The sequence below is a fragment of the Peromyscus californicus genome, unplaced genomic scaffold (genome assembly GCF_007827085.1).
Source record: "Peromyscus californicus insignis strain IS unplaced genomic scaffold, ASM782708v3 Scaffold_5__1_contigs__length_169319896, whole genome shotgun sequence".
In the NCBI taxonomy this organism is placed as follows: domain Eukaryota; kingdom Metazoa; phylum Chordata; class Mammalia; order Rodentia; family Cricetidae; genus Peromyscus; species Peromyscus californicus.
This window is the reverse complement of record NW_026294573.1, coordinates 23,802,592-23,818,062: the sequence shown is the minus strand read 5'-3', so window position 1 is coordinate 23,818,062 and position 15,471 is coordinate 23,802,592. Positions and strand designations below refer to the sequence as shown.

Sequence of the window (15,471 nt, the reverse complement as noted above, 5' to 3'; positions counted from 1 at the left end):
AAGATGAGCCAGCACCAGCAGTCCACCTGGCAGCACAATGCTCCCTGTGTGCTTACCAGCCCTCACAACAGCCCTCACAACAGCTCACAACAACCCTACGAGGCGGAAATTATGATTGTCACTGTTTAGCCGAATATAGGCCCAGAGAGGTTATATAACTCGCCCAAAGACACCCAGCAAGTAAGTAGAGCTTGAGTTGAACCCAAGACAGTCTGAGCCTAAAGCTGGACTCCCAGCCCAGCTCGCATTGTCTCTGGTCACCAGGATGGTAGAGTCCCAGTCTGGCTAATTAGGGGAAGGAAGCTGGGGCAGAATTAATTACACTTGATTTTGTTCTAGCTTTTGCAGCATGATTAGCGGGGCACAGGGTGCCGGGCTCCTGGCCCCTGGCAGCTGACCTAATTTATGTGTCTGAATGCTTCTGTACCTCCTCCCTGACCTTCCCCTCCCCCAGCCTCTCTCTTTAGCTCTCTGTGTGGCTTTGGCAATGCCACTCAACCTCTCTGGGCATCAACAGTTTCCTCGGCGTCTGTCTCCTCCAGGAGGAGGCTGCGGCTTCGGTTCCGTAACTGTGGAGACATTAACATAACTGGCAATCAGCCGTTACTTAACCCGGTATCCTGCTCATCATTTGCATAGTCCTGGCTACTCTTCCCAGTGGCTCGAGAGTCCTGTTCTTACCATCTCATTTCACAGATGAGGAACCAAGGGACCAGACTCTGCACCGCCCCGTCTCTCTAGAAGGTTCTGGTGGGGAAGGAGGCAGAAAGGACCCCTTGGGACTTTGCCGGTGGCTTAGAGGGAGCTCTGAGTAAGGGAGGTGTCTCAGAGCTAGCGGCTGCTGTGGACAGATGGGACATGTCTGACACAAGACCTCGCCTAGCCTGGTCCTGGTGGGGGAGTCTGGAGAGATGGGGTAGCCTGGAGGAGGAAGCCTCCTGCCTCTCCCAGCCACTTTGACGCTGGGGAGAAGGGCCTGTGGGTGAGCAAGGGGCCGACCATGGGAGACTGCTTACCATAGAGCAGGTTCCCCACATCCCTAGGCAGGGGCCTGGGTGCCTCTGAGGGCTGAGGCTGTGGGTCAGTTCCAAATGAATGTGATAAGGAGGGAGGGGTATGTGATCTGATCACATGCACAGGAGTTTGTGGATCCGTGTGAGTCCGGAGGGGCCTGCTCCAGGAGGGAGGGGCCTGCGGAGTCTGTGGGCAGGGTGTGTGTGCTGTGAAGCAGAATCACTCACTGAGGCCAAGCTTGAGAGCAGGTGGGGCTGCAGGCACAAGTAGGTGCTGAGCACTGGGGTTGGTGTCAGGCTGGGCAAAGGGGCCGGGCCACACGTATAGGAACCCCAGGCTGAGCATAGTGTGGCCTGGAGCACTTGGGCAGAGGGACCCAGGATGAGGGTAGTGCTCATGCCTTGGTTATAGGCCAGCCTGAGGATAATAACCCCCGGGGGGTCGTGATGATGATGGTCTGATGTGCAGGTCCCCAGTGGCAGGAAGGTGGAAGTTCTGCTGGCTGTCTGCCTTGAGTTGACCTTGGCAAAAAACAAGTGAGGGGTCCTTCTGCTCATGGCATGTGCTGGACCAGGGGGTGGTGCCATGGGGTGTGAGTGTGAGGGGATCAGATTCAAGTTGTGATGTTTGTGGTCGAGGGGAACAGGCAATGCAACAAGGGCGCCACGTGGCCTAGGGAGCATGTGTGTGTACACAGCAGACCGACTGGCCCACGGAGGTGAGCCTTGACACCTGAGGTCTGAGGCTTGTGGGAGCATGTGTGTGTACACAGCAGACCGCTGGCCCACGGAGGTGAGCCTGACACACGTGGTCCTGAGTCTGCTGAGGCTGTGTGAGCATCTGCATAGGTCAGTGGGGACAAGGGTGAGCCATTTGTTCATGTCCCCTAAGGTGTGTGCACAGTTGGGATGTACTAGATACACAAGTGTGTGCTGGCATACATTGCGGATAAGCTCTACTGGGCATGTGCGTTGGAGTCTGTCGGATGCTGCCTTGAACTGTGTTCATTGGGCTCTATGTCTGCTGGGGTGTATATGTGAAGAAGTGTGTGTACAGGTGTGGGTGTGCACAAGTATGTGTGTGTCTGCTGGGGTATATGTGTGCATGTGTGTATATATAATTGTGTCTACTGAAGGTTGTGTGTCCACTGGGATGTGTGTGAATAGGTGTATATATATCTGCTGGGGTGTATGTATGTTTTGTGTGTGTGTGTGTGTGTGTGTGTGTGTGTGTGTGTGTGTATCCAAAGGGGTGTGTATGTGAGTATGTGTGTGCCATGGGGGCGTGCTGGGGGTGTAGTATGTACATGCCCACATTAGCTGTGTCTCCTCTCAGTCACTGTGTGTACATGCTGGGGCATGGGTGCCATCAGGCTGCTCAGTCACAGGAGGCTGTGGTCTGCCCCTGTGGAGAGCCACGGGGGGGCGGGGGTCAGACAGAGAGGCCAGTGGGGTTGGGGCACTAGGTGGCTGTTCTTTAAGGGGGCGACAGAGACCGCTGTGCTCAGCATGTGTGATGTTGGGCAAATGCAGATGCCGTGCAGGGGTGAGATGCTGTCTGCGGGCCCCTCCTCAGTTTGTGACCTTTAGGCTTTCTCCACGGCTGGTTGAAGGATGCCATCCTCCCTCCCTTTGGCTGTCCCCTGGTAGCGAGCTACCAGCACCCCCAGTATTCTTGCAGGCTTCATCTTCCTGAGATCCCCCAGGGTGACCTCAGGATGACTGGGCGATCAGCTACCCCTGCCCCTCGCCTTGTCCAGGCAGCTCATCGTGGAGGAAGGGTGTCTGGGAAATCACTGAGGTTGCCTCCCCGCAGCAGCCTCTGATGAGTGTGAGGCTAAATTGAGATGTGAGAATTTTCCCTCCCCAGCATTCTCACCTCCCCTTCTCCCCAGGCCTGCCTGCTCTGGCCTTCCCCCTCTCCATCCCTGCTGTCCTCTGATCCTTCACCATCTTCCTCTCCCACACTCTCCAGCCCTGCGGGGGAGCTGCAGCTCCTGGTCCTTAGCTATGGAGAATATGGTCGCCATGGCAACCGTTGTCATGTCAATGGCTACTGAGCCAGGATGAATAGTATCTAGGTGAGTGCTACCTGAGTGGAGGCTGATGGGTTCATGAGAGGCTATATGCTCCTTTCTGAGCTCAGAGCTGCATGGAACCCCCCACTTCTCTCATATGCCCCCAAAGGCATGCCGGCATGCTGCCTTCGATGGCTGCCTCTAGGTGAGTGTGTGTTAGTGCATGTCTGTGTCTCTGACTGTGTCACTTGCAGGGTCTCTGTGGCTTTGGAGCTGTTTCTGGGTTTTTGCAAGCCTTTCTGAGAAAAGTATTGGTGACTGGCATGTCATGTTGGCCACTGTGGGACCTTGAGTCCCTCACTTTGGCTCTTGTGTTCACTCTTGTTTTGGGGTCCCTGGAATAACAGATCCTTTAGAATGTCCCTTCCCAGACTGCCTTGAAGGCGGCGAGAAAGCCAGAGATCCCTGCTGTGACATCAGGCTTCTGGCTGGACAACTAGTGGGACAGGCGTCCAAAGCACCCGAGGGACTCTGGCTGGTAGAAGCATGTGGCTCCTGCCGCCCTAGGACCTGGGGAGTGTGTGCTGGGCAGAGATGAGAGCTGACTGATGGTGATGGGCTTGCTCTGAGCTCCTGGGATGTCTACAAAGGAGGAAGACCCAGTGATTAGTCACGGGGGCAATTACACTAATTGTTCCACCCGTGACTCACTGGTAGAAAGTAAATACTGATTAATTCATTAGCTCCAGACATGTGTGTGTGTGTGTGTGTGTGTGTGTGTGTGTGTGTGTGTGTGTGTGTGTGTGTGGTGGTGGTGGTGGTGGTGGTGGTGTGTGTGGTGTATGAGGGGTATCTCCTGGCTCCCTGCCCTGGCTGGGTTGGCTGGGGCTCTGGAGCAGGTGCTGGTGGCTGGGGGCAGGAAGCCAGGACTAAGATCCTTTCTTTGGCTCTGTGTGAACTCTAGAAGGGCCCATGAGTGGCAGGGGTGTGAGATGCTGTGCCAATCTAGTTCCTCCCCAGGCCTGCCTGCTCTGGTCACGCTCAGCTCCAGTAGCTCCCCACTGCCAGCTGGGGCAGATGCCCAGGCACTACCTGAGAACTCCTGACCCCTGGAAAATGATTGACTTCCAAGGGAAACCCACCCATTGGCTAGACACTGGATCCTCTGTGACCAGCCTGGTGTCTTCTCAACCCCACCTCCAGCCACCCCAGCTCCGATGCTACCCCAGGAGCTAAACATGTCTCCTAACTCCATTTCTGTCCTAAGCCTACTCAGTATCAGGAATCTTGCTAGACATGCAGCCCCTCCTCATGGAGTGTATCCTTCGTAGATGGGGAATAGGAACAGCCCCTCAACATCGGTACTTCAAAGCAAAACTGCTCGCAAGCATCAGGCGTCATGACTTGGGAGCGTGGGATGCTTTTTAGAAGTGACACTGGGGGTGGGAGTTGGAAGGGTGCTGTAGGCAGAGAGACTGGCATGATTGAGAAGAAGTGAGGGGCCAGGGGCTGTGGAAGGTGTTAGGTGGAGCTGCAGGGCAGCCAGGGCCTGCCCAAGGGAGACAGCTGCATTGACTAGCCCCAGGGCTTGCTCAGTTTCCCTTGCCTATGTGCCTTCCTCTCCGGATTTCAGTTGTAAGATGTAAATGCTCCGGGCTTCGAACTCACATCAGGAGCTTCCCCGCCAAAGCTCTGGGGGTGGGGACCATGGCCAGCGTACACAGCGCATCAAGGCCGCTTAAAGAATCTACATACCTGTTTTTGAGGTTCTTAGGGCTGGCTCCAAGTATGGGCATATAAGGAGGGGGTACAGTTAGAGCTGTGCCAGCTCCGGGGTTCCTAGGTTCCCACTCTGAAGGGTCACAGGCCTGGGGACACGGACCCTTGGAGAAGCCTGCTGACCCCTGGAAGTAGAAGTATAATGAGCCTGTGCTGATCCTGGGCCTGCATGTACTGTGGGGTAGGCCAGACAGGAGCTAACTTTCTGTTAGGGGAAGAGACTGGGGCTGGCTCAGTGTGGGAAGCCTCCTCCCCCCCCACCTGTTCTAGCACTTCTCTCCTGGGCCCTAGCCTCCCCAACATCCCGTGCCTGCCTACCTTCCTGCCTTTGGCAGTTTGGGGTACCCCTTGCATCCCAAACCTCATTTCACTCCTAGCCCTCTGGGCCACTGGCCTCAATTTTCTCTTCTGTGAATTGGGCTGGTGCCTGCCACCTTCCCAGTCCATCTTGAGGACTCAGTGGGACCTTGTCTGTGGGTGCTGTTCACACGGAGGTGACAGTCGACCTGTTGTGAGTCTGCAGTGTGCCTCCTGGGACTGTGCTCCCTCAGGGAGCCACTTTTTGTGGACTGAATGCACAAACTGAAGCACAAATGGAGTGAATAGCCTGCCCCGTTGGCAAGCAACCTGTCTTGGCTTCAAACTCAGCACTGTGTGCCCTGAGCCCATCCTGTGTAGGGATTGCCATTGCTGGGGGGGGGGGGTGGTGGGACAACCAGTGGTGCCCAGTGGCAGCTGGCTGGTAAGGACTGGTAAGGAGAGGACTGCTACCATGTCCTTGGGGAGGTGGGAAATGGTCATCCGCCCACACCCAGCTCTCTGTAGCGCATATAGGTCACTCTGCCCAGGAATGTGCCCTCTGTCTCTTGGGCCTATACGGGCCGATGGTTTGGGTGCCTGTCCCTGTACGTGTCTGCACTCTCCCAGGCTCAACGCTGGCGCAGTGAGAACTTTGAGAGGCCGGTGGACCTTGAGGGCTCAGGGGATGACGACTTGTTTCCTGATGATGAACTGGACGACCTCTACTCAGGGTCGGGCTCCGGCTGTAAGTAATCCCCAGGTTTCCCTGCCTGTCTCTGACTCTAGCAGCAGCCCAGGAGCCGTTAAGGCTACTTGAGTGAGTTTTGTCCCTGTGTGGAGGTCAAGACCTCAAGAAGGAGGAGGGCAGAGCATCCTTCTGGGAGGGAGTAGGCTAGGGGAGCCTTCAGAATCCAGGACTCTTGTCCCTGTGTCTGGGTGTGCAGCCTGGGCCTGTCCCCAGTGCTGTGGCTCCTGTCCTCCGGCTTGTTGGAGACATCTACTCAGTAACTCAGTGTTCCTAGCTCTGTACTAATTATATAGGGAGGGCCATGGGCAGTCCTCAGCAGGGGTGACTTTTTGAGCCAGTTTGGACCAGGTGGCCCCTTGGGTCCATCAGCAGTGGTCAAGCTCAGAGTGAGGGTATCACTACAGAAGGCCTTCGGGGACCTGGGATTGGGTTGCTGGCTCTGTCGTGGGGGAAGGCCAGTCGGCTACGGGTCAGGCCCGGTGAGGGGTTAGATCCAGCAGCGCTACCCCAGCCTTATGGCCAGGCAGCTGAGTGACTTCTGACCCCTTGCAGCCCATGTCTTCCTATTTGCTGAGGAGTTTGCCTTCCTCTCATAGGCCCTGGGAGGTAGGGACAGGAAGTCAGTGTGGCCTTGGAGATGGGAACTGAGAGAAGATGCTGGCCAGGGCCCAGCCAGGGGATGGGTGCGTGTGTGCTGAGATTGTCCCTGGCCCATGCTCCCATGCTGGCCGCTCCAACCCTGCCTCTAGCCTCCCTCAGGTTGCAGCTTCAAGCTGTTTCCTCACTCCCCTGTGCCCTCCTCTAAAGTATCACCTCCCTGCTCTCCCTCTCTCCCCCTGCTCAGCCCTCAATGACCCCTGCTCCTCTTGGCTTCTCCCCACATCTCTTCACTCCCTCGTCTCTCCCTCTACAAATCCCTTATCTTGTCCCCACCCCTGAATCATTCATGTGACCTGGGAAATGCCCCTCAAGAAGGCCTCATCCCCTCTGGTCCTCTGCTCATGTCTGGGAGGTGGGGTAACTCAGGGTCCCTTCTGCCTTGAGTTTATGCAGGGCATGTCCTTGGCTCTGGCTTTTCCCAAGAGGCCAGGCCTTGTTTTCCTGTAACCCTGAGTGGATTTCCAGACAGAGGCTTTAGTCACCAGTGGCTAGGACTCAGAGTGGGTTGGCAGAATCAGGGAAGGCTGCCTGGAAGTGGTGGCTAGGCACAGGCTAGCTCATCTGGTCAAGCCACCTCCTTTCTCTCCTGTTTTCCTGGGAAAATTGGTTAGAGAGGGATGTACTGCTGGGAAGGCAGTGCCTGCCTGGGGGTCTGGTGGTGAGGAGCACCCACTCCCCAGGGCTCTCCCTCTCCCTACCCCCCAGACTTCGAGCAGGAGTCTGGCCTTGAGACAGCCATGCGGTTTGTCCCCGACATGGCCCTGGCTGCACCCACTGCGCCCGCCGTGCTACCCACCACAGATATCCAGCCCGTGGATACCCCACTCGAGGAGCTCCTTTCTGAGCAGCCCAGCCCGGAGCCAGTTACCAGCCCCCCGCTGGTGACAGAGGTGACAGGAGTCCTGGAAGAACCCAGCCAGAGAGCCACCACCATCTCCATCACCACAGCTACCACCGCTGCCACCACTACAGGGGCCCCCACCATGGCCACAGCGCCTGCCACAGCAGCCACCACTGCTGCTAGCACTCCCGAGGTACCCCCTGCCACGGCCACCATTGCTGACGTAAGGACCACCAGCATACAGGGGCTGCTGCCTCTTCCCCTGACCACGGCCGCCACAGCCCAGGCCACTACCCCAGCAGCACCCTCACCACCCACCACGGTGGCTACCTTGGACACGGAGGCCCCGACACCTAGGCTGGTCAACACAGCTACCTCGAGGCCAAGAGCCCTTCCTCGGCCCGTCACCACCCAGGAGCCTGATGCTGCCGAGAGGAGTACCCTGCCATTGGGGACTACCGCTCCTGGACCCACGGAGGTGGCTCAGGTGAGGACAGTGGGAGAGGGTGTTAGTGCAGAGTGCACAGGGGTGGGGTGGGCGGGGACCAGGAGGTGCCAGGGGTGAGCCAGGCAAGGTGGGTCTGGTGTATATGCTGGATGTAAGCCTCTGGGTGGGGTTGGGGGAAGTCAGAGAGCCAGGGCAGGTGGGGTCTTTTGCCTCGACACCAATAGAGAGGGGATTAGGTGGATTTGTGGGGGTGGAGTTGGGGAACGGTGGGTGGGCCTGGCTGGGAGTTCAGGTCAAGAGCAGGTTAAGAGATGGTCAGGCTCACCAGGGCATGCTGGCGCACTTCTTTAATCCCGGTACTCCAGAGGCAGAGGTGGGCAGGTCTCTGTGAGTTCGAGACCAGCCTGGTCTACAGAGTAGCTCCAGCCAGAGCTACATAGTGAGACCCTGTCTCAAACAAAACAAAAAAACAAAGAAAAGAATAGAAAAGGGTTCATCAGCCTGGATTTAAGCCCCCTCTACTATCTTTTTCTTTTTAGTCTTGAGACCTTAGCTGGTGGCTGGTCCTTTCTCTGCCTTCATTTCTTTATCTGTGAGGGAAAGACCAGAGAAAGTAATGGGCATGGTGGCCCACACCATAATCCTAGCACTGGAGAAGCTGAGGCAGGAGGATTGCTGCAAGTTCAGGTCAGCCTGGGCTACCCAGTAAGACTGTTTCAAAGACAGACAGAGAGACAGGGAGCGAGGCCTGCCATTGTTTGCAAACGGCATTTCCTGACACTTGGAACAGTCAATGAGCCAGCTGCTCAGCTGTTGGCGCTGTCGTTTTTGACATGGTTGCTGTCATCATCGTGGCCTGAGGGTGACTGAGTGGGTGCTGTGGGGGAGCACCTGGCTGCCAGGTGCATGGTACTTCCCTGAGTACTTCTGCCACCCCCACACCCTTCCATCACCGTGATGTGATCACCTCTTTTTACAGGTGAGGCAGAGGAAGCCATTTTTCTAGGTTCCTCAGGTAGTAGTTGAATCGGGATTCAAATTGTGGTTGTGGGCTTCTGAATCTGGGGTTCCTGAATCTGGGGGCTCCTGAAGCTGGAGCTCCTGAATCTGGGGGCTCCTGAATCTGGGGCTCCTGAATCTGGGGCTCCTGAATCTGGGGGCTCCTGAATCTGGGGCTCCTGAATCTGGGTGCTCCTGAATCTGGGGCTCCTGAATCTGGGGGCTCCTGAAGCTGGAGCTCCTGAATCTGGGGCTCCTGAATCTGGGGGCTCCTGAATCTGGGGGCTCCTGAAGCTGGGGGCTCCTGAAGCTGGGGGCTCCTGAAGCTGGGGGCTCCTGAAGCTGGAGCTCCTGAATCTGGGAGCTCCTGAATCTGGGGCTCCTGAATCTGGGGCCTCCTGAATCTGGGGCCTCCTGAATCTGGGGGCTCCTGAATCTGGGGCCTTCTGAATCTGGGGCTCCTAAAGCCGGCCAGGCTCCAGGGCCAGGCTTAGGCTGGGAAGGGCAGGGGACTGAAGGGAAGAGCGTGATGAGGGTCATCGTGGGAGAGAGACACTAGGAGACTGCAACCTGGCCTACGCATGTGCGCATGTGCACAGGGAGCCGGTGTGGTGGCACATGCCTGTGATTCCAGCACCTGGGAGGTAGAGGCGGGAGGATTAGAAGTTTAAAGTTGTCCTCCCCTATGTGACCAGTTCTAGGTCAGCCTGGGCTACACGAAACCCTGGCTGGAAAAACAGGGTGTGTGTACTAGGCTGAAAGGAGAAATGGTGTCTCTGGAGAGCCACAGAGCACCCTGCCGTCAGCCTCACAGGGGCCCTGGGGCTGTGGAGTTGCCCTTGGAGCCCTGCAGTCCCTCTCAGGCCCCAACCAGCCCCGTAGGACACAGGCCCAGGCCCTTCCTTCAGAGAGGGGGCCTCGCCGGAAGGGGAAACAATAGCAGCAGGCTGAGGAGCCCAGGCCAGAAGCAGGTGTAGCCGCTCTGTGTGGGACCTGTCCTTGCCAGACTCAGGGCCACCCTTGCCACACCCTCGTGAAGCAGCTGTGCCCCCCACCCCCACCCCGGGCAGCTCCCGCAGCCCAGCTTCTTTCCGGCAGCTCCCGGCTGCTCTCACCTGTGCAGTGGGAGCTGCACACTGCTGGTCACTGGGTCGGGTCGGGGATACCTGCTCATACTCCACAGGTTTGCTCATGGCTTCCGGGTGAAGGGACCCACTTCTGCCTTATGTGTGGGGAGAGAGCCAGGCTTAGCCGGCCCCCGACCACTCCTGCTCCTGGACAGGAATCGACCAAGGATTGTTCTAAGACAGCTGGAGAGGAAGTCATGGGGACAGGATGGGGACAGGAAGTGGCCGTTCTGACAACAGCAATGTGAGGTCCACTAATTGGAAGTACAGACTCTGAGTCAGATAGGCCTAGATTTTAATTCTTCTTCCACCATGTCTTAACTGTGTGACCTTGAGAAAGTCACGTAACCTCCCTGGGCCTGTTGACCACTCTGTAAACTGTAAACTGTCCCTTCTTTGTGGGGACAGTGCTGTGCGGAGGGCACCGAGGACTGAGCATGGTGAATGCTGGCCCCACCTGGTGGAAGTGTGGTGGAGGTTTGTGTGTATGGCTTCCTGGGAGTAGCTGGTCTTGACCCCAGGCCATACCACCCTTTCTGCAGACCCCGACTCCAGAGTCCCTTCTGACCACGGTCCAGGATGAGCCAGAGGTGCCAGTGAGTGGGGGGCCCAGCGGGGACTTTGAGCTGCAAGAGGAGACCACACAACCCGACACGGCCAATGAAGTGGTGGCTGTAGGAGGAGCCGCGGCCAAGCCCTCACCTCCACTGGGGACACTGCCCAAGGGTGCCCGCCCAGGCCCTGGCCTCCACGACAACGCCATCGACTCAGGCAGCTCGGCCGCCCAGCTCCCTCAGAAGAGCATCCTGGAGCGGAAGGAGGTGCTCGTAGGTGAGGCCAGGCTCCAGGCCCGGGGTAGGGCAGGGTGTGGGCTCCTGGGAAGGGAGAACAGGGGCTTCACCCCAGAACCTGTCCTCCCGTCCCTCCTCCATCTCCCTCCTCCTCCCCAGTGGGGTCTAACTCACTCTCTCTCTCACTTTCCTTAAACCCTTGGCGCTGACTTTGGACCCCTGCCTTTTGGGGTTACCCCGATTGACCCCGTGGGACTTTTTCTGCCCAGGTGCTAATCTCTGACCTGGCTTTTGGCTTGACCTTTGACCCAGCCTGACCCAAGGCCTTGATTCAAGGCTTACCCTGGTGGGATCTCCTATCTCCTCCTGGAGACAGAGGGAGTCGGTCTGGCAGTGTGGGGGGAGGGGCCTTCCTTCCTGATGGTTGCAGGGTTATCATCTGACAGCCCATGGGGTTTGACACTGACGAGGACCAGGGCACCTGCCTCCCTCCGAGGGACGGTGTGGCCAGTCAGTGTGTTGAGCCAGTGGAAAGGAGTTGGTAATAGTGGGCGGCACCAGTGCTGTCCTCTCTGACTCCAGACCCGGGGTCCCTAGCCCGCTCGGCTCACATCCTCTCCCTCTCTGCTGCCTCTGGGCTTTGACCTCTGTCCCTTTCTCCACAGCTGTGATCGTGGGTGGGGTGGTGGGCGCCCTCTTCGCCGCCTTCCTGGTCACACTGCTCATCTACCGCATGAAGAAGAAGGACGAGGGCAGTTACACCTTGGAGGAGCCCAAGCAGGCGAGCGTCACGTACCAGAAGCCTGACAAGCAGGAGGAGTTTTATGCTTAGCAGAGCCACAGTGCCTCCTGCAGCCAACTTGCCCAGTCCCTGGCCCCAACAACAGCCCAGGCCTGGGCCTGGACAGGAGCCTGGCCCTGCTTCCTTCTGCCCAGGCTGCTAGCATAACACAGACGGTCCTAAGAAACGGGGGTGCTGCCATCTGCCCCAGACTGTGCCCTTATGAGCTCATCTCTAGCCCCACTCCCTCCAGCCTGGGGCCTCAGGATCTTGTGTCCCATGGACAAGAGGAAGGAAACCCCAGGTTGCTGGGAGAAATAGGGGCAGGGCCAGGACTCAGATGGCCCACAGTGCTTGCTGATGTCTTCTTCTTGTTACAGAGGCCACCGTGCTGGCTTCCTCGACCAACACATGGCACATCTAGCCCCCCCCAATCAAAATCATCCAGATGCTGCAGCCTTGAGCTGCTGTCCCAAGGCCTTTCTGGGCGGGAGGGTGTCCTCTGTCACCAGCCTGAGCTCGTTATGGGGTCACTGTCCCCTCTCCTCTGCCCAATGCACACGTCCCCAGGCTGTTCCTCCTTCTGCATTGCCTCCCAGGGAAAGGGCTTCCTCAGTGCACAGGGCAGCCAGTGGTGGGGGAGGCCACTCCGGCACCCCTCTTGAGAGGGGATGGCATATAGCCTCTGTCAACCACTGTTCTACATCCTGTAACGCGTTCACACAGGAGACAAAAACATACCCAGTCTTGATCACCCAGCCAGTGAAACATCACACACATGCACCTCCTTCACACAGTGCTGAGACACCCTGATACTTCTGCCATGCCGGCCACTGTCATCATCACCAGTGGTGACCATGCCACCTTCCTCCCACTCTATTTCTTTACACACATACTTTGGTCCTGCACCTGGCTCCTCTAACCATCCGGGTCACTGAGGAAGGCAGGGCCAATTTGTAGGCATCAGCCCATATTGGGTCCCCCAGAGTCACCCTATTCCACTTGGTCCCCACCATGACACCTATACCAGCCACACTGACGCTGATTCCCAGCTGATGTCAGACACAATCCCACACAGATGCAGTCTCCCTCATTACTGTGGCTCACAGAGAGGGAGGTTTGGGGCTAGCCTCCACCAGCCACATCTGAAGGAAGAAGGCTTGATGCCCCAAGCCAGGCTGAAGGCTGGGAAGGGAGCTAGCATCTCCCAGGACCAAGGAGCTGTGTGGTTGTCCCTGGTTTCCATGTATCCCCTTTCTGCTCTGAGCCAGGAGCTGTCTCTGCCTCCCAGGACACATGTTTCCAAAGTGCCTGTGAGGGTGTGCCTCCGCCCAGGCCCTCTGTGTCCCCTGCCCTGGCCTGGTGAGGCCAACCTCAGGCCTACCCACCCTGGGTCCTCTGTGGACACAACTGACCAGGCAACTTGGCAGTTCTGGCTACAGTTGGATCAACCCACAGCCTAGCTCATCCCAATGCCGTAGGCCCTGAGAGCAGTTGATGGGGACAGGGGTATCACAGGCCCCAAGTCTACCTTCCTGTCTTTGTTACCCTTAGAAGTGGGGTTGTTTCAGAGATATTTTAAATGTTGGGAATCACCGTTCTCTTTTGGGGAAGGGAGGTGTGCCACGAGAGCTCTTAGCACCAGAGGGGGGCGGGGCTTAGGTTATGCTTGGCCGGCACCCCTCCCCCAGCTCTCACACGTGCCCCAGGTTCAGTCAGGTGACCGCCTGTTATTTCTGTTTCATTTTTAAGATTCCTTGACAGCAAACTTGACAGCAGACTTGGGCAGAGTGAGGACCCCCATCTGGGCAGTGGAGGCAGGGTCTAGGCAATCAGCACCGCTTGTCTTTCTGGGGTGGGAGGTGTTCCCCTGCCAGGCTCTGTTGCTCTGTCTTCCAGACCCCATGACTCCCTTGATGGGGCTTAGAGTACTGTTGGGAAGCCAGTTGGCTCAGACTTTGAGGAGGGGAAGGAATGAGAGGGGTCCTAGGCCCATGAGGCCTGGAGGAGGGAGCTTGGCCAAGGTCTTCCCTGAAGCAGGAGAGCTGGGTAGGGAGCAGAGGAGAGCCAGTGCCCCAGCCCCTACCCTCTGCTCCCTGGTGGGCTGCTGTCTTGAGGACTGGAGCTTTGGTGGGGAGGCTTGGGAGCTGGGGGAGGCAGTCTCCAGGTGCTCAGCCCACGGGGACACCAGGACCAAGGCAGGAGAGCCCAGCTTCTGTGATAGAGCCCACTTCTCACATCTCAGGGTGGCTCTGGCCTTGGGGCTGTGGGTTTGACCTCCTGGCCCTGGCACTTTTCTGTAGCCTCAGCATTTGAGAGAAGAGGCTGTGGGCCTTGTGTATGGGGCCCAGGCCCCAAGGCCAATGTCTCGGCTTTATGCCCGTGAAATTTGACCTGAAGGTTAATGGTGTGAGCGGCCCAGATGCACTGGGCCAGCCTGATGAGGCCAGGACGATTTAAGAGAGCTCAGTTCAAAGGGTGAACTGAGGCTCTTCCTAGTGCAATGTGGGTGCGGGGTCCCCACCCTGCCCCGGAAACAGTGCGGTACGTGCAGAGCCTGTCCAAACGAGTCCAGAGACGCCTCCGTGCTCCTGGGAAGGTGTTCAGGACGCCAGCATGCCTGGAAGCACCGTGCATTCTCAAAGAGAGGAGTTTGATGTGTCTTGGACTTCTCCAGGCCCTGGTTTCCCAAGAGAGCAAGACATGCTGGGGCCAGAGGGCTTCAGAGCTAGGCTTCATCTCTCTTGAGGGGCCAGACTAGGGACTCTATGTGCAAGATTGATCACCTTTGGTTGTCAGAGGCATGTGGGTGACAGCCAGGACTGGCTGGGCAGACCTGCGGCAGAGCTTAGGATGCTGGGGCCAGTCCGCCTGGGCTTGGCTTAGCTGTCCGCCAGGCCTCCAGGCCGGGGCTCCCACAGAGAGCAGAGCCAACATAGCTTTCGGGGCAGGGATGGCTGCCTAGGCTGTCCTGGCTTTCCCCTAGGATGTGCCTCCCCACCTTGGTGACTGTAAATAGAAGCCCACACTGTACAGATTTACAGAGAGGCCCAAACTGGGCCCAGGAGTCACCATCTGAGGGGCTGATGGCCTGGCCTCCCCCCAGGTGCCCTTTGGGCGCTTGGGTGTGCCTGGCCCCAGCGTGGTGAATGCATGTAAATACTTTTCGTAGACAGTGTGGCTCCAGAGAGCCCCCTGAGACAGTGCCCCCCCCTACCCCACTGGTTTATCCTTTCTCCTGTACAGAGCCCTTTCAGCCCTCGGGCAACCAGGAATGGGGTTTCCTCCCCTCCCCAGGCTCCTCTTACCCTTCCTTTCCCTATAACCTGTTTATTAACCATCCCTGTCCTGAGTTCATGGCCAAAACTTAAATAAGAAACGGAGAAGAGACAGTTGGGTAGAGATGCCAAGGCCTGGTCCACCCCCCCACGGGTGCTCACCCACGCCTGCCTTGGGAAGGCTGCGGCTTGCTTTGTTTTGTTTTCTGTTTGTTTTGTTCTGTTTTGTTTTTTAACATTTCCCTGTGCTGTGCCCATTTATAAGAGGAAATAAAATTAAGCTGAAAAGATGCTGCGTGGTCCACATGTGAGATGAATAATGGCTCGCTGGGGAGGGACAGCCATGTTCACCTTGTGCCTGAGCCACTGTCCCTTTGGGGAGGTGGAGAATGACCCAGGGGCAACGGATGAGCGTTCTGCTGGGAGCCTTGAGGTGAAAGCTGTGGTTGGTTGAATGTAGAGCAAACAGTGGTAAGTGTGGTTGTGGGGGGGGGGTATATGACTGTGGTTGGGTGGGTGGGGGTGGCGGTTCACCCCCAGAGGGAGGCTCCAGCTTCAGGCCGCAAAGAGAATCTTGGACTCTAGGATGTGGAAACTGGAGGCACGCAGGAGAAGACTGTGTTTGGGGTCTGATATGCTCATTCTTGTGTCCAAGTGGTGGCATTTCCCAGCCGCTGGCTCTGGGCAA

General features: G+C 57.5%; 1 protein-coding gene across 2 annotated transcripts in view; it reads left to right on the top strand.

Moving 5' to 3' along the window:
• Sdc3 (syndecan 3) overlaps positions 1 to 15,074 on the top strand; it is a 32,574-nt gene extending 17,500 nt beyond the window's left edge. The window contains exons 1-5 of one of the 2 annotated variants that reach the window (XM_052715963.1): positions 4,965 to 4,991; positions 5,738 to 5,855; positions 7,224 to 7,846; positions 10,476 to 10,764; positions 11,390 to 15,074. In XM_052715963.1, the coding sequence (XP_052571923.1) occupies positions 4,980 to 4,991; positions 5,738 to 5,855; positions 7,224 to 7,846; positions 10,476 to 10,764; positions 11,390 to 11,556 (1,209 nt within the window). In that variant the 5' untranslated portion in view covers positions 4,965 to 4,979 and the 3' untranslated portion in view covers positions 11,557 to 15,074. Of the gene's footprint in view, positions 1 to 4,964; positions 4,992 to 5,737; positions 5,856 to 7,223; positions 7,847 to 10,475; positions 10,765 to 11,389 lie in introns of those variants that run through there. The other variant, XM_052715962.1, reaches the window with a different exon arrangement.
• Positions 15,075 to 15,471: the final 397 nt, after the last annotated feature.